This window comes from Peromyscus eremicus, chromosome 9, assembly GCF_949786415.1.
Source record: "Peromyscus eremicus chromosome 9, PerEre_H2_v1, whole genome shotgun sequence".
Taxonomy (NCBI): Eukaryota; Metazoa; Chordata; class Mammalia; order Rodentia; family Cricetidae; genus Peromyscus; species Peromyscus eremicus.
The window spans coordinates 65,087,579-65,111,322 of record NC_081425.1 but is presented as its reverse complement, the minus strand read 5'-3'; the positions used below and the strand labels follow the sequence as shown (position 1 = coordinate 65,111,322).

Here is a 23,744-nt window from a genome sequence, read left to right as displayed (position 1 = left end):
AGCTGAGACATTCAGCCTCAGTGAACCAATACTTACTGTATTGTAGGATGTTCTGTTCATAGGTAGCCATTGTTGAATTAGCTGGACCACAGCCTATAAATCATTCTAATAAATCCCATATATATGTTATAGATTAATATTCATTTGATTCTGTAAATTTTATTACTCTAGAGAACCATGTCAAATACAGTTAGACTCACCTTGAATTTATGGCAATTTTCCTGCCTCTACCGTGGGATCATAGGTGTGTGCCATGACACCCCGTTTCGGCTTTATTATTTAGTTTGCTGAGTCTTTCCTTAACTCTGTGTCCAACCTACCCATTGAGTTTTCTGTTGTGATTATGTAATCCATAAGTTTTCATTCAGTCTTTATTCATTATTCCTTGTTCTCCACCTACATTTCCAGTCTTTCAGTTCTTAAAACATGCTGCATCGATAATTCTTACATCAAAAGTCTCTGTAGGTCTCTCCTGTTTACTCTCACTCCCTGGACCTCATTTCTTTGTTCATAAGATAAATTTTCCTGAGAGCTGTGTAAAGATAAAAAAAAAAAATACAGTTCTTGCTCCTGGAAGAGTTGCCTGAGGCTGTTTGCAGGTGGCTTATTGGAGATGGTGGAAAATGCTGCCTCCCTCTTTGAAGATTTGCAGGCATCTCTCCTGGTATGTAGACACCTGAAACCCAAGTCTCAGCTTGGAAGTATTTTGTCCAGTTGGTGATATGGAGTCAGGATGCAAATTCCTGTGAGCACCAGTCTATAGCAAAGTCACTTGAGCAGAAAGACCCCTTCCCACTCAGCACCAGGAATCAGCACAGATGAAGCTGGCTTGCAGTCCTTGGAGAGATTTCCAACTTTAAGCTACATCCTTTGGGGTGCTAGCATATTGGACTATTTGGAGGCACCCTGGGCTGTACACTTGGCTCCTTGGGTGCTAGTGTTCTATGAGTCCTTGTCCACTAAAGTTCAAGTTCATCCTAAATACCCTTGTTTCCATTCATTGCTCACAGTGACCTTGACAGAACAGCAATTACCTCCAGACTCTGATTACTTCTTTGCTTCCCTTGGGCTAAGCCAGCCTCTCCTTTTCTTTCTCTGCTTTCTGAGTGTGGTTGCAATATGATCAGCCAGCTTCCTGCTTCTGCCTCTCGGCCTTCCTTGACTATTTCCATATCTTCCTCCCCATGATGGGCTCTATCACCCTGAAAGGGCACATCAAAATAAGCCCTTTCCCCTTTAAGTTGTTTTTATCAGGGTGCTTTATTATTGCCACAGAAAAGTACCTAAGACAGAATTTCTCTGATTGGATCATGTGGCACTCAGTTATAAACTTCCCTGTTGGGACCGCTTTCACCATGGCCCATAGGTTTGGGTATATTGTGTTTTCGTTTTTATTTGATTTAAAGAATCTTTTATTTCTTCAGTGACCTCTTCATCGTTCAGTAGTAACTTATGTTTTAGGTTTTTTAGACAAGGTTTCTCTGTGTAGCCTTGGCTGTCCTGGATCTCGCTCTGTAGGCTGGCCTTGAAGAGATCTGCCTGGCTCTGCCTCCTGAATGCTGGGATTAAAGGCGTGTGCCACCACTGCCTGGTTTACCATTGTGTAATTTAATCTCCATGAGTATTCAGGAGTTTCTCTTCCTGTGGATTTGAAATTTTATTTTATTGTGAACAGACAGAATATGGGAATTATCCCAGGTTCCCTTTATTTGTTGAGACTTGCTTTATATCTAACATATGATCTAATTTAGAGAAAGTTCTGTGGTCTGTTGAGAAAATAGTATATTTTTCCGTGTTTGGATGGAATGCTCTGTAGAGACATATTAAGTCCACTTGGCCTATGATGCTGTTTGATCCAGATGTTTCTCTATTTTTTGCCTGGATAACCTGTTGATTGATGAAAGTGGGGTGTTCAAGTTGCCCACTGTTACTGTGCTAAAGTAGTAGTATTTGTTTGTGGAATTAGGCACAGTCACATTTGCTTATGTTTAGAATTATAATGTACTGTTGATGTGTGGCTCACCAATTGGTATAAAGAGCCATTTTTTTTCTACTTTGTCAGATCTAGACCAGTGAGGGCTCCTTGTGTCCTAGTGCTGCTTGTCTTTTCGTCCTTCTGCTCTCAGGAAGCATTTGTCTCATGGGGAGGTATTTCTTAAAGACGTCAAGTGGATAGTTCCTGCTCCCTAATCCAATCTGGTAGTCCGTGGTTTTGAACAGAGAATGGAGACTATCAGTATTTGGAGTCATTGAGAAGTGTATATTATTTTCTATCATTTTGTTGATTTTGCAGTATTTGGTGTTTTGCTATTCTTTTCTTGTTTGTTTTTGTTTTTATTTTTCAAGATAGGGTTTCTCCGTGTGTAGTCCTGGCTGTCTGGAACTCACTCTGTAGATTAGGCTGGCCTTGAACTCAGAAATCCGCCTGCCTCTGCCTCCCAAGTGCTGGGATCAAAGGCATGTGCCACAACCACCCAGCTCTTGCTTAACTTATTCAAAAGTGGTTTACTCTTCCCTGTGGCCAGGTGGATGGTTTACTTTTCTGTTCATTCCAAAGAATCTCTTTAAGTATCTTCTGAAGAGTTTTCTGTGAAGCCCATATTCATGGAAAGCTTTCTTTTCTCATTATTATTATTATGATTGAGTCTGAGTCTTACCTTGTAATTGTGGATGGTCTGGAACTCACAGAGATCTGTCAGCCTCAGCTTCCCCAGTGCTGAGCTTAAAGGCATGAGTCACCACACCTAGCTTTATTTATTTTTAATGGCCCAATGAGATGAGGTGTGTGTGTGTGTGTGTGTGTGTGTGTGTGTGTGTGTGTGTGTGTGTTTATTATGAATACAATGTTCTATCTGCATGTATGCCTGCACACCAAAAGAGTGCCCAAGAGCTCATGACAGATGGTTGTGAGCTACCATGTGGTCACTGGGAACTGAACTCAGGACCTCTGGAAGAGCAGTCACTGCTCTTAACCACTGAGCCATTTCTCCAGCCCATGACTCCATTTTGATCATAATTTCCTTCCATGACAATTGTTCCTTCTCAGAACAATTTTCTGTGAAGACATCACTGATTAACCCATCTCATGGTTTGGTTTGGTCTGGTCATCCAACAAGGAGGGAGGACCTTCCTGTTTGATCTGATCCCACATTGTGTGTGTGTGTGTGTGTGTGTGCAGATATTCAAGGAGAGAATGTCAAAAGCCTTTTATTCTTGGCCAAATTTAAGAGACTAGGAGCTCTAGAGAGTTCCAGAAGGAAAGGCTCTCAGGCTGGGTTTACCTAAAGTCTGCTATGAAATATTGAAGAATATTTAGTCTCTGTTGAGTGCTCAGTCTCCGAGGCTCAGGGTACTTTGTAGAGTAGGGGCAGAAAGAATGTTCCGAGCAGGACTGGTGAAGAGCACTGCGAAATGCTATCTTCAGGACATGGCATGTCTTTTTGTAGCAGACTATCAACATACCACAGCTACAGGACTCTCCGAGAGGATTCCTAAGCAAATCCTAGACCACAGAGGGTTCAACAGCACAGCATAGCACAGCCCTGAGCATTTACTTTTGAGCAGAATCTGGATCTTCAAAGTGTTTAGACCTTCTACAACTTTGTTTGATTACAATTTTGTTTGATTACAATTTACAATTATCAACGATTACAAGTACACATAACCTGATGCGCACACGTGACAGCTGTACTTAACAAAGTAAAAGGATTTCAGCTCAAACAGCAACTTAACTGATCAGATTGTGTTAAACGCCTGAAAAAATTAACAGGAAACTCAGAGTATTAAATATTTATTGATTCCTTTGTTTTGTGGTCCTCCAGGATGTGACTTATAGAATGCAAAGCTTAAAAAAAAAAAAAAAAGGGCTGGTGTCATCAAAACATTGTCGATAATGACAACCCTTTTAGACATGTTCCTAATTAGATCTTTTTTCAGCTGTACTAGGCCCCATGGTACTGGGAGGTGGTGTGACATCTAGCCCTTGGCATCTTTTTGCTCTCTGGTTATGCCTGAGCTGTGTCCTTCAAAACAAATCGGTGAAGGTGACTCATCTCTTTCCTGGATGTGACAGCCAGGACAGAGGTGGTAGGAAGTGAAGAAGTTCTTTCCTGGGGTGGGGGTACCATTTCCAGACTGTCCTGAAATTATGTAGCACTGACTGGCCTCAGACTCACAGCATCTTCTTGCCTCAGCTTCCCAAGTTCCAGGACTACTTCAACGAGCCACCACATCAGCAGGTTTCAATGTAGAAAGATCCAGGCTAGTTTGGAGTGAGATCTAGTAATTCTTTTGGGTTGGCTTCCCTGTGGTTCCTGCAACAAACCGCAATGAGATTAGTGTAGAAATCTCTCATCCTAACCATTCTGCAAGCCAGAAATCCAACATCAGCACCGGGCTCCAATCAAGGTGTCAGCTCTGCTGGGCTCTGTGCTTCCAGTGGCTGCTTGCCCTCCTTGGCTCTTGGCTTTCCTCCGTCTTCCAAATCCATCGCTTCAATTTCTTTCTTCTTTGTGTATGTGTGGATGTGCACGCACATACATACGTAGCATGCACTGTATATTCATGCATCACTCTCATTTCTGCTTCCTGGGTCACGTGGCTTTCTCTTCTCTTCTGAGGACCCTTGAGATCATATGTCTTCCACCTTTAGAGCCCAGGTCATGTGCCCATTCAGGAGCTTTAATTTAGACAGATCTAGGAAGTCTCTTTGGCAGTGAGGTAACATTCATAGGTCCCAGGAAAGGGGATGTGGACACAGTCCAGTGCTGTCATTTTACCTGCTCCATTTCCTCACTCGGGAAGTCACTCTGAAACTCAAGGACGTGAATAAAGTGTAAAAGATGGGGCAGCAGCAAGGCTTCTGGCTGGAATACGGCTCCCAGCTACGGGCAGAATTTCTTTCTTTTTAAAAAGATGTATTTATATTACACAAGAGTATTTTGCCTGCATGTATGTATGTATGTATGTATGTATGTATGTATGTATGTATGTGCACCATGTGTGTACAGTCTCAGCCTCCCAGGAAGCTGGATTAGAGCCATGAGGCTCAATCTGAATGCTTTGTTTAAAATAAAAGTTGCTGGGCATGTGGTGAGTCACCCCAGGAGTGACATCCAAAGAGCTCTGGGGAGAGTCTTACGTCAAGGTGAGAGGAGCCTGAGTGATGGCAGAAGGGTCACAGCAATAATTTCTTAAGCTTCGACAGGAAGCAGCTTTCTGCTCCTTGTTTTAATAAAACGGAACTTGTTCAGGAATCCTGCTCAGGGAATCTATTCAAACACTCTGCCCACTAGCAATTTAAACATATGGCACTTGTTACTGCTGATTTTTAGAAAATGCTTATTTTCCAGTTACAGTGTAATCCAGGAAAGACAAAAGATGTGTTTTGACACAAATAAGTAAATTTTTAAAAAAAAATTAAGTAAGAGTTTTGTAAAGATAGGAGCAAAATTGAGATTGACATGTGACCATTGTCTAATACCACTCTAACAGAACTCTCTAGAAGCAACTCACTCTTTCTAGTGTCACGAAATTCCTAACTGGCCCAAGAGTATTAGTCAAAAAAAAATCTTTTCGGTAGTAAGAAATCTCAGAGTGGACCTGAGGTTTGCAGTGTAATGCAGATACAGGAAGAGAGATTTTCTCCTCCATGGCTTTTTCTTTTGGTGCCAGGGTGGAGCATTCAGGCTTGTGCATGCCAAGCTGATGCTAACCATCAAGCCACGCCCCCTCATCCCTCCTGACTGGAAATGCATGATGCCCACACCTGGTATTTAAAGGATGTTAGACTAAACCCAAACTGTGGCAGAAACTTATTGTTCTTGTTTCTCTGTATAGCCCTGGCTGTCCTGGAACTTGTTCTGTAGACCAGCCTAGCCCTGAACTCAGAAATCTGCCCGCCTCTGCCTCCCAATTGCTGGGATTAAAGGCGTGCACCACCACCACTGCCTGGCTAACTTATTGCTCTTTACTGAACACATCTGCACTCTTAAGTCATGCCATAAGTTTCAAGTATTTATCGTGGTGGAGATCCATGGACTGATTAATAACAAAGATCAGAAGAAAGACAAAAAGCTCAAGAAAAAGGATTTTATTCAGGAATTCCCTAAGCATTAAAAAAAATATTAATACTGACCATAATGAGCTTAACTGCAAAAGATACCTCAACCCAATTAGGCCAGCTTTAAATAAGACAATGTTTGAGTTACCGTCTTACTCCTTACTCTAGTACTCTCTGTGCTCTCACGCCCTTCTCTCTTCTCTCCATTTTGTTCTGATTTGTTTATTTGCTTGTTTTTGAGACAGAATCTCAAGCCAGGCAGTGGTGATATACGACTTTTATCCCAGCACTTAGGAGGCAGAGGCAGGCAGATCTCTGTGAGTTCGAGGCCAGCCTGGGCTACAGAGCAAGATCCAGGACATCCCAGGCTACACAAAGAAACTCTGTCTTGAAACACAACACACACACACACACACACACACACGATCTTTCTACATAACTCTGGCTGTCCTGGAACTCATTATGTAGCCCAGGCTGGCCTTGCACTCACAGAGATCCACCCTCCTCTGCCTCCCAAATGCTGAGATCAAAGGTGTGCGCCACCATTCCTGGCTCCCATTTTGCTCTTTTGAGACAAGGTCTCACACTATAGTTCAGACTGGTCCAGAACTCACAGTCATCCTCCTGCCTCAGCAGCCTCCCACATGCTGGAATTATGTGCATGTGCTAGCATGCTTGGCTCTAGGCACCTTTTATAAAAATTTTATTCTCTAAGGGCTGGGGACATAGCTCAGTTTGTAGTGTGCTTTCATAGCAGGCAAGAGGCCCTGGGTTTGATCCACTGCATTTCATAATCAGGGTGGCACACACCCAGAATCCCAGCTTTGGGGAGGTAGAGTCAGGAGGATCAGAAGGTCAAGGCCATGCTTAGCTTTGTAAGGCAGTGTTTTTCAACCATCCTAATGCTGTGACCTTTTAATACAGTTCCTCATGTTGTAGTGACCCCCAACCAAAAAATTATTTTCATTGCTACTTCATAACTGTAATTTTGCTACTGTTATGAATCTTAATGTAAATATCTGATGTGCAGGATATCTGATATGTGATCCCTGTGAAAGAGTCATTCAACCCCCAACAGGGTTTTGACCCACAGGTTGGAATTGCTGGCATAGGGAGTTCAAGGCTAGCCTGGGTTAGAGACTCTATCTAAAACAACAGACCCCAAGAACCAATACTCTGAGCCAGATGTGGTAGCTCATGCCTGTAATTCTAGCACTAGGAGGTTGAGGCAGGAGAATTTCCATGAGATCCAGGCCAGCCTAAGCTGCAGAGTGAGACCCTGTCCCAAAACCACATATGAGAATGCATGTGTGCACATCTCCCCTCACGATGCTCCACCTACTTACTTATCCAGAGCCAGGATTTGCCAGAAGTATGCATTGCTACCTGATCTCTCTTTTTCTTTTCTCTATTGGACTTAGTTTTATGAAAAAACAAAACTAGTTCAGTAAAATCAATCTTATAAGGTGGTAATATAAGGAATGTCTAGAATTTAAGAATGAGTTGTGTTCTGTGGCTATTCATGTTCACATTTTATCACCCCTTAGCTTGGGCGCAGGGTCAACTAATGTCTAGAGTCTAAATAGTTATAAGAAGTAGCCGGGTGGTGGTGGCGCATGCTTTTAATCCCAGTACTCAGGAGGCAGAAGCAGGTAGATCTCTGTGAGTTTGAGGCTCCTGGTCTACAGAGCAAGTTCCAAAACAGCCAGGACCACACAGAGAGACCCTGTCTCAAAGCAACAAAACAAGACAAAAACCACCACCACCACCACCACCACCACATCCTCAAATTTTTTTTTTTTTTAAAGTTTCTCAAGACAGGATTTTTCTGTGTACCCACCACGGCTGTCCTGGAACTTGCTTTGTAGACCAGGATGGCCTCGAACTCATGGAGATCCACCTGCCTCTGCCTCCCAAAAGCTGGGATTATAGGCGTGTGCCACCACCACCTGGTCCCAAAAATTTTTAAAGGGACTGTGTTATATGGTACAGTTGAAACAATATATGCTTTTTAATAAGCTTAGGAATTAAAATTTTTCTATTAAATAAATAGAAAAACAGTGTTGGTAAAATCTCTAGTTCATGAAATGGCCAGAGAACATTTGTGTGGACTCTTGCCTACATAATCAATTTCTATTTTGATCACACAAGTACACAGTGATCCCACACAGCCATAGGGGACAGGCAGCCCTGCCTCTAAGATACCGTATTTCAAATAGCAACACCATGCAAGACAAGCCTTCTTTCTTCTCATGGCCTGCACACTGACCCAAGAAGTAGGCTGTAGGTAATGTCTATGTTAGATCATGCCTAATCAAATAATATTGGCATTTTTGTGCATATTGTGAAGAGAGTTCAGTTTGTGCTCATGTGTTTGAGTATGTGCATGTAAGGATGCGCATGTATGGAGTGTCTTCCTCAGTTGCTCCTCACCTTAGTTTCTGAGGCAGGGTTTCTCACTGAACCTGAAGTTAGCCTATTTGGCTCGACTGGCCAGCCAGCTCCAGAGACCTGCTGCCTCTACCTTCCCAGCTTCAGATTACAGGCACATGCCACCACAGCCCATTTAAAAAACAAAACAAAAACAAAAAAAAAAACAAAAACAAAAACAAACAAACAAACAAAACCCATAAGTACTGGGCACCCAATTCAGGTCCCAAAGCTGTCTTTCCAGTCCCAGTCTTTAAATGTGAAAACTAAATAAATATTCCATCAAAAATCAACTGTGGGTAAGCGCAGGGCTCATATGTAACATTTACTTCAGTCCAACTTGCAGAACTCAGGAAGCACCCACATCGATGTGCGACTGAACGTTAGCTCTTTGGTGACTGCTAATGCATTTTCTAAGAGAACCAAGTAGTTTATTTGCTTGTTTTATCAGAATTCTCTAGCACCAGGATTTCTCATAGCCCTTCTCTCTAAAGAGCTAAGTCCGACTCCCTAAGTCAAAGACTGCATGTGCCGAGCTAGTATTTATGTATCTAGAATTTTCCAAAGGACTTAACTGTGGCCCAGGCTCTGTATGGAGAGTCAGTGTATTTTAAACAGCAATGATTGCCCATCGCATTCGACAGCAAACCGAACGCACTAACGAACTATACATGTATGCACACAAAAGGCTCAGTCTGGAAGTTCCTCTCCACCCCTTTAACATAGGAGACAGAAAGTATGTGGGGTGTGCCCCAAATTAATCATTAGATTAACTTATAAAAATAAATGAAATAGGAAAATACATGATGTTTGCTGAGTAAGGATGGACTACTCAGAGTGGAAGCGAGTGGGGTGGGGGCAGGCTCTGCATGACCATTATTCACTGGCTTATGACAAAGGGTGACAGTAACAGAGACAACGCAGTGAGAACCACAGAGGGATTCTGCCCTCTTCCTGCCCAGCCCAGTACATAAATAGCTTCCCTGCAGGACAGTACTTAAGTGGGTGGAAACAGAGTGGACACCCACAATCAGCCACACACTCTTACACAGGCAGTCAAATCAAGACAGTTTTATTTACACTTTAGAAAGCAAACAGGCACCAAAAAGCGGTTAGGGAACTTGAAGTGTTTTATTTTGTACTTTTAAGTGTAGGTCATCAGTGATTCATCTGTAGAGATATTTGTCCTGGTTATAGTGGTGAACCTCCCGTTCGGAAACTTTAAAACTTCAAGTATTCAAAATGCACGCGAATCCCCCAAGTTTTACCTAGCGTACATTCTCACAGTGATTAACTTATCATCTAGACACCCTCACAGTGATTAGTCAGATGACATGGAAGGTGAATTTGTTTTAAAGCAAAGTTCAAAATCTCAACTAATTAAACATCTTCCTGATCAGCAGTCCTTTTAACAGAGCTAGGTTTTTTAATGAAAGATAAAAATCTCTCTCTGTGTGTGTGTGTGTTGCAAATAGTTTTTTTACCATTCAGGCTAAGCACAAAATGTCACCAAAGAATAAACACCTACGGCATACCTGCCACACTGTGGTCATTTTCCTCATCTGCTGAAGGGCTTTCCAGGGTCTCTGCATCTCCACCTGCCTCTACCAGTAATGTCTGTGGTCCTGCCCCACAGAACCACCCTCTGGAGGGCAGCTGCTCGTTGTCGCTTTGCCGTGCAGCCTGCAGTTGGATAGCCTGGACTTCACATGCAATTCCAGAAACTCAAATGACACTAGATAGAGTCCCGCTAAATCTTTTTTTAGTACAGTTTGGCAAATATCCCAAATGAAATTCAACTCTAAGTTAAAAGTATCAAACCGAGATAGAGCTAAGTGCCTCTGTGACTCTCTGGGCTGTTTGGAGAGCTTAGGAATGGAAACCCAATTGTCTCCCACTGAAGGGCTGCAAACACCTGTTGCTTTATCATGGCAGAAGAGTAACTGCAGATGGAGGAGTCCGGGAGCAACCGCTGCTGGGAACATCTTTAAGAGCCAACAACCCCGCCCCCTCTCGATCTCAGACACGCTGGTGTCAGACCCACTATATCCCACAGCGACAGGAACAGCAAGCATTAAAACAGACACCTGACTGGGTTTGTTCGGTGTTTCCGGGGACTCCAGCGCTGTCAGGCTCTCTCTCTCTCGACCTGCTGATTTGAAATGCGTTTTGGCTTTGTTGTTGTTGTTTGTTTCTAAGGAGGAAAGGGAAGGTTTATAAGGCTGTCTGGAGAGACTATGGCTAGATGGCCAAGTCACCAGGTCTGGCCCGCCCGCTGCTGGCCTTGCTGGACCTTCCTGGGTCCAGGAGGACCAATGGTGGGGAATGCATCTCCACTGTGGTGGCCAAGGCCTGCTCTCCCTCCTCTGGCGTCACTACCAAGGCACTCTCCTCTAAGCTGCTGCCACTGCTGTCCGTGAGCCCCTTCCGACCCTCGGGGCTGGACGCTGCCGAAGAGGCCTTGCTGGCTGGAGTCTGCCGCTCCGGCACTCGGCTGGCCCAGTTCTGCTCTGTGACTAGATGGTGGCCATTGCAGTGCTTGACAGGGTGGTCTCTGCCTTGTGCATCGTTCAGGGTTACCACTGTGAAGTCTGCTGGTGGTGGTGGGCCCCCAGGGAACCCTGTGGCCCTTGCCTGTACTGGGGGACAGGCAGGGTGTGTGTAGTAAGGCGGGAGCCCAATGGAGGCGCTGGGCGGATCAGAGCTGGAGGCCTGGGGTAGGGGTTCCAAGGGCTTGTGTTTGGTTTCTGAAGCATCTGGGCTGAAGTGGTTGGTAACCCCCTGCTTGAGCTTCTTCCAGCCCAGGTGGTAAATCTCCAGCATGTTGAGCACCAGTGACGCACAGGCCACAGCTAGCATGAAGATGACGAAGATGGTCTTCTCCGTGGGCCTAGAGATGAAGCAGTCTACCGTGTTGGGGCAGGGCCAGCGGTCACAGCGGTAAAGTGGCTGCAGCTGGAAGCCATATAGAAAGTACTGGCCCGCGATGAAGCCCACCTCAAAGAGCGTCTTGAAGATGATGTTGAAGACGTAGGTCCGCAGCAGCGCGCCTGCAATGCGCACCTTACCACGGTCATCACGCAGTGGCGGGTCCCGTGGACTCGCTGTACGCATCGGCTCGCGGCCACGGCCGTGCTGAGGGTTGTCTCTCCTCAGCAGCTCCTCCTCCCGCTCCCTCTTCTTCTCCTCCATGCGCACGATGTGCAGCACGTGGCCCAGGTAGATGAGGGTGGGCGTGGACACGAAGATGATCTGCAGCGCCCAGAAGCGGATGTGCGAGATGGGGAAGGCACGGTCGTAGCAGACGTTCTCGCAGCCGGGCTGCTGCGTGTTGCAGGTGAAGTCCGACTGCTCGTCGCCCCACACCTCCTCGGCCGCTGCCCCCAGCACCAGGATGCGGAAGATGAACAGCACGGTCAGCCACACCTTGCCGATGACTGTGGAGTGCTCCTGCGCATTCTCCAGCAGCCGCCCCAAGAAGCTCCAGTCGCCCATCGCTCCCGACAGCTAACCTGCAAGGGGAACATGGCTGTTAACTACTGGGGAGAGCAGGACAACACAGCAGCATGGCCCCAGTGTGCTGCCAGCCCTCAGTAGCTTCGGGTCCCACCAACCTCAGAGCTGAAGCAGGTGGAGGCCTAGGGTGGGGCCGCATGCCTGTAATCCCAGAACCAGGGAGCCTCAGCTACCCAGAAAGACCTTGTATTACTTTATTATTATTATTATTATTATTATTATTATTATTATTATTATTATTTATTATTATTATACCTCCTCCTCCTCCTCCTCCTCCTCCTCCGTGGTAAAATTGTGCTAATAACCCGAGTTAGGTCCTGGGAATTCATTTAGAAGAACCGACTCCTGATAGTTGTTCTCTGATCCCCACACATCGACCATGGCACATATGCACCTGTACTCACATACATCATACACATATACACACACAGTAATAGTAATAAATAAAGTAATTTAAAAGTATTTGGTGATTGCAATTGTCCTGTATTTGCATTTTCTGTCATTATCCCCTAAACAACATAGTATGGCAACAATTTCCACAGCATTTACATTGTATTAGATATCTTAAATCATCCAGAGATGACATACAGTATGCAGAGGGATGAGACAGGTTCTTTGCAAATACTTCACCATTTTACAGAAGGGACCCTAACATCAGTGAATCTGGGAATCTGTGGGGGTCCTGGAGCCAATCCAATCCCCATGGACACTGAGTACCAATCACCACTACGACTCAGCAGCCGTCACAGTAAGCAACTGCTGGTGTAAATGACTTAACTGCCCTCACTTCAGGGATGAGGAAGGCGGGGCACAAGGAAAGAGAAATGCATCCCCTGCCTCTAACTCTGTGTCCCCTTCTCTCCAGAATGCCTCTGCATAGAACTGGGGGACCTGGCTCAACTCCCGACCTCTGCCTTTCTGCGCCCATGGGATTACAGAACATTTGCCAAACTGCTGCCCTTCCGGGGCAACCATCTAAACTCTCTCCTTGCTGATCTACCACCTCACCCATTATTCATTTTCTCTTTCTCCATATCAACACTTTTTATAATGCTAAATCTTAAATACAAGACTCTCTCCTACTATTATACAATTATAATATTTTAATTATTATAAAAGCATTCACACCAGAAATAGATGATAGCTTTAAGAAAACATACACTGACACTACTCAGTGGGCAAGAGGACTGCCCAAAGTTCAGAGTCGCCTGGTCTGCCTAACCAGTTCCAGCCAGCTAGGGCTCCATGTCAACAACTGTCTCAAAATAAACAAACAAAATACCGATAACAGTATTATCATTATTATTATTATTTTGGCCAGAAGCTCTTAATAAACGTTCTTGGTTCAAAAGAAAATCAAGAGGCTTAGAGGAGGAGTGGGGTGTGGTGGCAAACACCTTAATCTTAGTACTTGATAGGTGCTGGAGGAGAATCAGAAGTTCCAGATCATCCTCGGCTACATAGGACGTTTGAGGCCGGCTTGGGATAGGTGGGGGCTTATTTAAAAACATAAAATAAATACGAACAAGCACAGGAAAAGATGTGTCCTCAGCAAAGATGATTGGCTCCCAGATTCTTCACAGATGATAAAAGCACTGGGTGCTCAGCAGTGTGGGCCTTGTGTAGAAGCTATGACTCCCTTCTGTGTACTTCAAACTGTCTCTGGCTAGTGTTATCACACCTGGTACTCTATGATGCTATGCAAATGGTTGCTGTGATGGTTAATTTTCACTGTCAACTTGTCTAGATTTAGAATCACCTAGGAGTTGGGTGAGCCCCACTTCTGGGTATGTCTGAGGGTATTTCCAGAGACGATGAACTGAGTGGGCCAGACCCAACCCTGTACGTGGGCAACAACATCCAAATGGGTTGGGGGACTAGAGAGTGTGGAAAAAAGTGAAAGTGAGAAGGCAGTGGAGCTTGGGTTCCAGTGTGAGCTAATTTGCTCTTTCAGGCCCCCCCCCCACCATGATGGACTGAACCTCTGAAAGCATGAGCTAAATAAGTTGTCTTCCTGTTATCTTGTCATGTGATGAGAAAGATGACTGACGGTTACACGGCATTGTTTAGGGAAAAACAACCAAGGTTTAAAAAACCCTCTGGTTGGGTCAGTTGGCTGGGAGTCAGGGTTGACTGCTAGTGTGGAACAGACACTTTCCAAGGCCACCATGAAGAAGAACCACAAGAAAGGATCAATTTTATCACCACTTCAATAATTAACAAACCACCTAAAGTCACCTCATCTATCATGTATGAAATCTCTGTGGTCCCCATGGAAGCCCAAACTGGATACTTGGGCAACACTGGATGGGACAGCCATAGGCAGAGGCTCATTGGGACCTGAGCACTGCTAAGTGCTCAAGAAGTACCCAGAGTTGGCTGTTCATGGATTCCTCCTTAGGACCAAGGCTCCAGTCCAACAGAGCAAGGCCTGCAGCAACTAATCACTCAGTAGCGTTAGTGGGCACACAGCATGTCTCCAGTACTGTGTTGACTGTGAGGGAATCATACACACAGCTGCAGTATGGGTATTATTATCTATCGTACTAGCTAAAGGCGAGTTGGAGAGGCCCAGGAGCTTTGGATTTGGGGTGGAATGTGGAGGGTCCAGATAGGGCTCATGAAGGCATCTGGTGGTGCTCTGCCTGTGGACATCACTCCTGCAGGGCACACCCTCAGCAAGGTCTGTGGACAGGAGGCCTTCGCTCTCTGAGCCTGGTCACTGAAGGGCTACCATGATGGTTAATCTTGTCAACTCAATGAGATTCAGAAGCACCATGGGAATCAACCTCTAGGCATGTTTGTGAGGGAGTTCCTAGATGAGGTTAACTGAGGTCAGAAGACCCACTCTAAATGTAGGCAGCTCCATTGCACGGGCTGGTTTTCTGGGCTGAATAAAAAGAAGGAAGAGAGCTGAGTAGTGGCATGCCTGACTGTGGATGCAATAGGACCAGCTCCTGGCAAGTCAGCCTAGCCAATTGGTGAGCTTTGGGTTCAATAAGAGACCCAGTTTAGAAACATAACGTGAACAGTAACAGTGGAAGACATCCAAGGACTTCAGCCCCCACCCCGTGTACATGTACATACATATACAATACTAATCTACTTAATTAAAAAATATAATTTGGATAGGAGAGTTTGCTCAGTGGTTAAGACCTCAAGTTTGATTCCAAGCATGCACATGGCAACTCACAACCATCTGTAACTACAGTCCCAGGGGATCCTACACCCTCTTCTGACCTTGAGGGCACCAGGCACTCACATGGTACATAGACATGCACGCAGACAAAATTCTCATGCACATAAAATAATAAAATGAATAAATCTAAAACTTTAAAAATTTATTGATTTGGGTGGAAGTCAGAAAAGAATTCACAGGAGTCTTTTCTCTCCTTCCACCCTGTAGGTCGTGGGCTCAAACTCAGGTAGTCCAGCTTGGCAGCAAGCCCCTTTACCCACTGAGCTAGCTTTTTAAAAATATTTTTAATATTTTAATATTTTAATATTTACTTTATTATATGTGTAATAGAGTTCTGCCTGCATGTCTGCACACCACACGCATGCGTGGTGCCCTCAGAGGTCAGGAGAGGGCATCAGATTCCCTGGACCTGGAGTTACAGGTGGTTGTGAGCCACCATGTGGATGCCGGGAACAGAACCCAGGTCCTCTGCAAGAACAGTAAGTGCTCTCAATAGCTGAACCATCTTTCCAGCACCCCCCATCTTCCATCCTCAGCTTGGAATTAAATAAAACTTCACTTACTAGCAGTCTAAAGGAGCAGTTAAATGTTAACTCCAAGCACGCTTCCAATGCTTGCTTATTGGGTTAAGAACAAGGATGAAATCGTACTCTTTATAAATTCCACACTCCGTTTGTCCCCGCTGTGGCATGCTCTACATGCTCTCAGGAGATAAAACATCATCCTTCGAAGACTTAAATCACTTGAAGCAGGCACTCTTCTTCCTGATGGATGTAAGGGAGCCATTCTAGCTCCCTTTCTTCTCTTCCAGTCAGCCCTCAATCTACCTGTCCCTCAGAGCTGTCCCTAGAAGGAGGGGTACCTAGCTGCCCCAGGCTATCAGGAAGGCACCTTGCCACGGCTTCAGTATGGTTCACCTGTTAGAGGTGTGGTTCCCAAGAGTGGTGGTATTGGGAAGCTGTGGGAATTCAAGTCCTTAAGTCACCAGGGGCATAGTCCTCAAAGACAGTGTGGGGCCGGTCTGTCTCTTCTCCCTCACCCTCACTCTTACTGTTTGCGCGCACACACACACACACACACACACACACACACACACACACACGCACACGCACACGCACACGCACACGCACACGCACACGCGCGCACACACATGCGCATCCTCATTCTCCACCATGACTATTGCAGGGACAGGGAAGGGAAGAGACGGTGGGGCCCCACAGAGCTGAACTCACGCCAGTGCCTGCCACTGAGCCTCTAACACTGCCAGCTACAGAAACTCTTGCTAAGCACTTTGTGGTGTCAGGCCTGCGTCACAAGGGGGAAAAGTCCACAGTTCTGACTTGTGTCTCGGCCCTTCTGCCACCCTCCCTGGGGTCCCCTGAGACTGTGACACACAAGTAAGCACATAGGTAGCACTGCACACACAAAGCCACGGTAGCATGTGGTGGGGCTCCTCCCTGGGCCCTGGCCACAGTCCAGGGTACACTAAATTCCCAGAAGCCCTGCAGACTGGCCTGGGTGTGCAGTTTCTCCAGGGCCCAGCCTGTGGACCTGGCCTGGCCTCCCAGCCTCCCGCACAGGCCCACACCTTTCTCCTTATTGACCTAGGACACCACAGCGTCCAGTCTCAAGACCACTAGAGGACTAAAGACTCTGTCCCCTTTAGTCCCACCCCTGGGGGTGGAGCCAGCACATACACCTTCCCTGGAGACGTCTACAGTAGAACTGGGGCAAACACTGCTAGCCATGGCTAAGGAGAGGCCAGTGCACGTGTTTAAGTCTCTTCCAGACGCTCATCTCCCAGAAGCACTCTGTTTGCTAGCAAACATTGACAAGATGTGCTGGAACCACGGGCCTGGGCTCTCCTCATACACAGTTGATGGCACAGAGGGAAGGAAGGGACTTTTCTGCTTGGAATAGACTGGATACTGCTGCTGGCATTTCCCTGCAGGCTAGGGAGGCCAAATGGCCCCGTGTGTGTGAGCTGACCTCATAGTGAGGAACTGATCCACCCCAGATCCATATGCCCATCATATGCACCTGTTGAGGAACATGAATAGCCCAATAACTATCCTCCCCTGGGAAACTGGTGGAGGAAAGGCATGGTGGCAGGGTGGGGTGGGGGAGCTGGCTGGACTGCCTGTCACTCTGCTGGCTGGGTCCTCTCTAGAAGAGCCACCAGCTCCAGGCACTTACAACACACCAGTACATGCTCCTGTGCAACCTATAAGAAGAGCGATGTGCCACCGAGTATCCTGTCTGTGCGCTGGCCGTGGTCACAGCTCACCAAGCCGTAGGGAGAGGCCAGTTCTCAAGCACTCTGCGGTAGTGGTGAATCTTGATGGGAAGGAATTTGGTAATGTGTGAGAGACACAGTGACGCAGTACCTTTGGCTGCAAGTGAAATCCTCAGAGATCTTCAGGATGAATGGTGCTGAAACAGATATCCACTAATAGATGGCAGATAAACAGACAGAAGGAGCCTGGTTGTTGCTGTGGCTGACAACGGTGATCTGGTCAACCCAGGGTCTACTCTCATATCTCTGGTCTACCTCTGACAAGGCTGGGGAGGGATACCTTTGTTCTCTGCCCTCCCAGCCAGCCAGAGGGGACCATCGAAAGGGGACTAAAATCTGCGCATGAAGATGAAGAATTCTGGGAAGTTCTTAGAAAGTTTTGATTTTCTTTTCTTTTAAAAAAAAATATTTTATTTTTAATTTTGTATGTACGTGTGTGTGCTGTATAGGTATGTATGGGTGCCCGGAGGGATCAGAAGAAGGTATCTGGATCCCCTGGAGGTGTAGCTATAAGCTGCTGTGAGCCCCCGGCCCCATGAGGGTGCTGGGAACTGGACTGGGACCCTGCCAAGAACAGCACATGTTCTTAACTGCGGAGTGTCCCTCCAACCGGGGCTGGCTCTCTAAGAAAAGAATGGTCCTCGTGCTGACGGTTCCGCTTCCTCCCAAGTTGAGCACAGATGTGATGTCTGGAGCTGGGCAGCCACCTTGCAAGAATGAATCAGGGGGCCTGAAGGAAGGGTCAAGGAAGTACGAAGGCCATCTGCTGTCACACTGAGAGGCAGCTCAGTCAGCCCTGCCGGCTGCACCCGGGGTTCTTACAATCAGAGGAAAGTCCACTACTGGTTCAAGTTATATCTATTTTATATACAAAGAAAAAAACCAATCCTATCGATATATTATCTTCAATTCCTAAGAGAGTAAGGCCAGGCATAAATGAGAAATTATGGTTCATTCATAATTACTGAAAAAAATTTCACATGATCCCTAACTACTGAAAGGCATACTAATATTAAATATAATTTTAAGCATATTAATGACGCAAAGAGTAGATAGCATTCCTAAGGATGACACCAAGGTTATCCTTTGGGTTCCACAGGCCACAGATCTTCTTGGGCCACATACACACATATGAGCATGTGCAACCATACATACAAATGAGCAAGCACAACTGTACACACATGAACATGCACACATGCACACATATATAAAAACAAAAACAAAAAGCAAACCAACCTGGGCAAAGTGGCTCTTGCCTGTAATTCTATACTTGGGAGGCTAGACTAGGAGGATTGCCATGAGTTTGAGGTCAGCCTGGGCTGCATAGTAAGGTCCACACACTCACACAACCGCTGTGGGACTGAGGTCATGGAGGCCCACCGCCAGTCCTGAGAGGCATGGGTGACGGACAAAGGTCAAGACGGGCCCTGTTGCCCCTGTACCAGTCACCCACAGGGGGACAGAACTAGGGGAGAGCAATTTCCCAGCTACTCTAATCCTCAAGGGCAAGGTATGTCCTGGACACCCCCGCTGGGCCTCCATGCTGCACTCCTTGGTGAGGGTTTGGTTTTGTTTGGCAAAATGCATGTGTGATGGAAACTTAACCAGAGGGTTGCCTCATCTGTTTGGAAGACTAACTGTCTGGATCCAGGCTAGAGCCAAGCAGATAAATCTAGAGCAGACCCGGCCTTCATCTCCTTCACCATCTCCTTCAGGTGGCTCCAGATGGCACAAAGGCGTTCTGGAGGCATCTTATTCATACCACTTAAAAACTATTATTTATTCTTATTTTATGAGCATTAGTGTTTTTGCCTGTTTTGTCTGTATGAGGATGTCAGGTTTCCTGGAACTGGAGTTACGGATGGTTATGAGCTGACATGTGGGTGCTGGGAATTGAACCCAGGTCCTCTGGAAGAGCAGTCAGTGCTCTTAACTGTGGAGCTGTCTCTCCAGCCCCATTCATACCATTTTTTAACTCTACCCCTAACATGAGTTTAGACAGCAGAGTCCGCAGGGATGGGTGGGGCACGCTGATTCGACAAGACAGCTGGGGCCACAGGGTGGCATGCAGCAGGATGAGGCCCACCTGGACAAATGAATCCTGCTGGGAAGAGGATGCCCGTGTTCACATGGTTTGCTCCTCCCCACCAAGTGTGTTGGGAGGTAGTGGGACCACAAAGAGGGGACTTGCTGGATGGTCCTCAGATAGACTCGGGCAGGCCCCTGGAGGGAATTGTGGGACGCCAGCCTTTCTGCTTCCTTTGTGTAGACATGATCTTCCTCTCTGTAGTTCAGCTGACATCAGTACCACACTCTTGAGACTAGTGCTGTGAGTAATGTGCCTCAGATGTAGGAGAATGTGGCAGATTGATCTTGAAGGCAGCCCAAGCTTATTCTTTTCATAATGGGAACTGCTTAACTCTGTGAGGTGCTTACAGTTTAATGACAGGATACTGTACCCAGCGTTATAATAGCACTTTAAATAGTCACGTGCTGCATAGCAACGTTGTGGTGCTGACAGACTGCAAAGCAACAGGGTCCTGTAAGATTGCATCACCTGGAGAGGATGCTCGCTTTCGTTTGTATGTGTAACTCTGTAGTCACACTGTGACAAAATATACCTGTGGCAGTTGTCAGAACAGGCCCCTGCACAGGTGGGACACAGGGGGAACTGATCCACAAGGTGGTAGGTAGTGGGGCTACATATTACCTGGATGTGATCTTTATCCCTGTGAAATGGCACCTGATCTACTCAGTATATCTTAACTGAAAAAAATTGAAGGCCAGGCATGGTAGCACAGGCATGTGATCCCAGTACCTGGGAAGTGGAGGCAGGAATATCAGGAGTTGAATGCCAACCTGGGCTCCTTAGTGAGTCTGAGGCTAGCCCGAGGAACCTGAATTGTTTACTATACTGCTACTATGTCCTGCAAACAACGGCAGCCCTTATCCTTACATCACTGAGCACTAAACAGGTCTTAGGTTTCCAAAGCTTCTGGAAGCTTTCCTGCCGCTTGGCAGCTCCATTTCTTTTTGATGGTGATGGGGCCTTGGGATGTGTTAGTGTTCCTGTCAGAGCAAATGGTGTATTTACTAAAGCAAGGACAGTCTGGGGCTCACTCCTGAACCCGGGTTTGTTGGACATGGTCACAGCACATCGGTTAAAATTTGTCTGTGTGTGGTAAGGTGGCACACATCTGCAATGTCCTGTAATCCTAGCATCCAGGACACTGAGCAAGGGCCTGAAGTTCAAAAACAAAGTAGAGAAGGACAAAAACACAGAAAAACAAGAGAAAGAAGAAACGGAAAGAGAGTAAGAAAGATCTCTTTTTAAATTTTTTTTTATGGGTATGAGTGTTTTGTTCGTGTCCTGGCTAGTTTTATGTCAACTTGACACAAGCTAGAGTCATCTGAAAGAAAGGCACCTCAATTGAGAAAATGCCTCCTTAAGATCTGGCTGTAGGGAAGCCTAGGGGCATTTTCTTAATTAGTGAGTGATATGGGAGGGCCCCAGCCCATTGTAGGTGGTGCTATCCCTGGGCTGGTGGTCCTGGGTTCTGTAAGACTGGCTGAACAAGCCATGGGGAGCAAGCCAGTAAGCAGCACCCCTCCATGGCCTCTGCATCCGCTCCTGTCTCCAGTTGTCTGCCCTGACTTTCTCTTTCCTCACCAAGTTGCTTTTGGTCAAGGTGTTTCATCACAGCAACAGAAACCCTAACTCCAGGGTTTGGAGTATGGCCTCTGGATAGAAGAAAGCAAAGCCAAAGGCGGAATGAATGCGATCTGGAACGACAACACCAGATCTGAGGTTAGAAAGCAGTAACTTTCCCAGCTGTGTACGAGAGCCGACTGTGGACCCATTCTGCTCACTGCAGACTGTAGCCCAGAGTCGGTACAAACGAAGGAGCCACTGGGCTGTTCTGAGAGGCGAGAGATAGGTGAGAAGTGGAGCTCAAGAAAGAAAAGGCCTCAGGCAGCTGGCAAGGACTCGGTGTGGCAATCAGAGGAGGCCGAATGGAGGGGGCAAAACAGATCGGAAAGGAACCGAAAGGGACTATCTTCTGAGGACAAACAGAACAGGATGTGTGTCTAAGTCAAGTCAGGAAATGCATTAAGGGTGAACCTCAAAGCCCGGCCTGGGGAGGTCACAGGGCTCTCTGAAGAGAAAAAGGTTTTGGCTGGGATGCTGAGTAGAGTCTGGAAGAAAAAAGAAGGTTTTGCCTCTGTGATGGCCTGGATTAAGTCATGGTGGAAGAGGCATGAGGCCACAGGCAAGAGGAAGCTGAGTGACCCCTAACTCCGTAAAGCCATGTGCTCTAGCCAGAGGACATTGTACCCACATTACCGGTCACATTTCAGGTGCAGTCGTGTGCTGCATAACATTTCAGGCAACGTGGACTGAAGACTAGGGCACTCTAGAACTATTGCCGTGTCCAGCCTGTGTATGCCCAGCCCATCTGTCAGCATCAGGACCAACCAAGGTCATGTGAAGAACGATGCCCTTTGAAGGGCCTGTGACCTGTGTGTGAAAGCAGTACTGGAGTCTGATGTGGTGGGGTAAGGGGCTAAGATATACTAGAGATGAAGCTCAGAAGGGCGGCATGTTGAGGACACCAGTGTTCTTCTTGGTTGTAGACCAGATGAGGGTCTCCAGAGAAATCACTGCATTGGGTTTCAAGGTCTTGGAGTCTGCACTCTGAGAAACTGTAATGCTTCATCTCTTGTCATGATTTCCCTTCAGTCTTGTAGGAAGTCACTTCACAGCCGTTTTCCTTTCTCTTCTCACCCCCTCTCCTTCCTGTTTCTTTGATTCTCTCTCTCTCTCTCTCTCTCTCTCTCTCTCTCTCTCTCTCTCTCTCTCTTCTCTCTCTCTCTCAAAAGGCCTTACTCTGTCAGGGGCATGAGAGCAGAGCTGGCCTGGCTCCCCGCTGTCTGCTGCAGTGGAGGAGCTAGCTGAGGCAGTGCTGGAGAGCTCGCCCAGGTGGTGACGATGAGGGAAAGATGGCGGGCTGACCAACCCAGCTACCACCCAGGACCCGAACCAGGACTATGAAGTGGCCCACCCCAACACCCGCCTCATCTATGGACTGTTAGAACATATGATGGGGATGAACCTACAGATCCAAAACAGCAGGATCTCCATGTCACCGGACAACAACAGGATATCCAAGAGGAGCCCCAGTGAGCTCAGTATGGAGGGTAGAACAGAGGCCAGAGGCCTTGAACCAGGCTAGGCTACAGAGGGGGCTCATGGCAATGAACACAAGTAAAGATGTATGGACTAAAGGGTAAACTGTGCGACTCATGGGGCCACAAGGCAGCTTCCACGATGAGATTTTTCTATTCGGCTTGTTTGCTTTTGTTTGGTTTTACTTTTCAGTTTTGTTGTTGGGGGTTTGCAAGGGCAGAGGGTGGAACCGAGAGGACAGGGAGCTGAGTGGGATTGAGATGCATGATGTGAAATCCACAAAGAATCAATAAAAAGTTTAAAAAAAAAAAAAGCCTTACTCTGTAGCTCAGGCTGACCTCAAATGCATAATTCTCCTGCCTCAGCCTCCTGAGTAGCTGGGAATGTAGTAGTTTAAAAGTGGCCAGGTATCTCTTGTAGTGTCTAATGTCAAAATGGGGCCAACGGGTGGTACAGGGACCAGGGAGGGGCTTGAGGGCAAAGGAACACTGAGGAACACCACTCCTGATTCAGAAGCCAGCAGAGGGCTTTGATGAGCCACGGTGTGTCAACGTTTTTCAGAGTGTTCAACATGGGTGAAGCAAAGACCCTTTGATCTCAGCAGAAGGAGGCCACCCACAGTCCTCAAATGACCAGTCGAGCAGGAAGGTAGGAACAGAGAGTCTAATCAAGGGGTTAAAAGGCGGCAGGCGGGGTTAAGTGGGGCCTCGGGGAAAGAGCACTTGGTTAATAAACACATAATTAAAAGAGAAGTCAGCACAGTCTCGGGCAGGGTCTGGGCCCCCTCAGAGGTGTTTCCAAGCCTTGGAAGCCATGGGTGGAGGACGTTGGAGGGGGAAGTCATAGGAACAAGGGGGATGAGGACACCAGGAGCCTTCTTCCCCCACAGAAGCGGAGAGGGCAAGTGTGAGAAGCCTTCCCTGAAGTGTTGACAAAACTCTTGTCAGGGAGGTCAAAAGGAGGTCATCTCATGGCAGGCCTCTGTTCCCAAAAAGATGAGTCTGCAGAGAAGGAACGGGAAGGAAGGAAGGTCCCACCTTCTTCTCACAGCCAG

At 46.7% G+C, this 23,744-nt stretch overlaps 1 protein-coding gene across 1 annotated transcript; it reads right to left on the bottom strand.

Moving 5' to 3' along the window:
• Window positions 1-9,948: 9,948 nt before the first annotated feature.
• Window positions 9,949-11,986, bottom strand: Gja3 (gap junction protein alpha 3). The gene has a single exon (XM_059274389.1). The coding sequence runs from the start codon at window positions 11,984-11,986 to the stop codon at window positions 10,733-10,735; it is 1,254 nt and encodes a 417-aa protein (XP_059130372.1). The 3' UTR covers window positions 9,949-10,732.
• Between the last annotated feature and the right edge of the window lie 11,758 nt (window positions 11,987-23,744).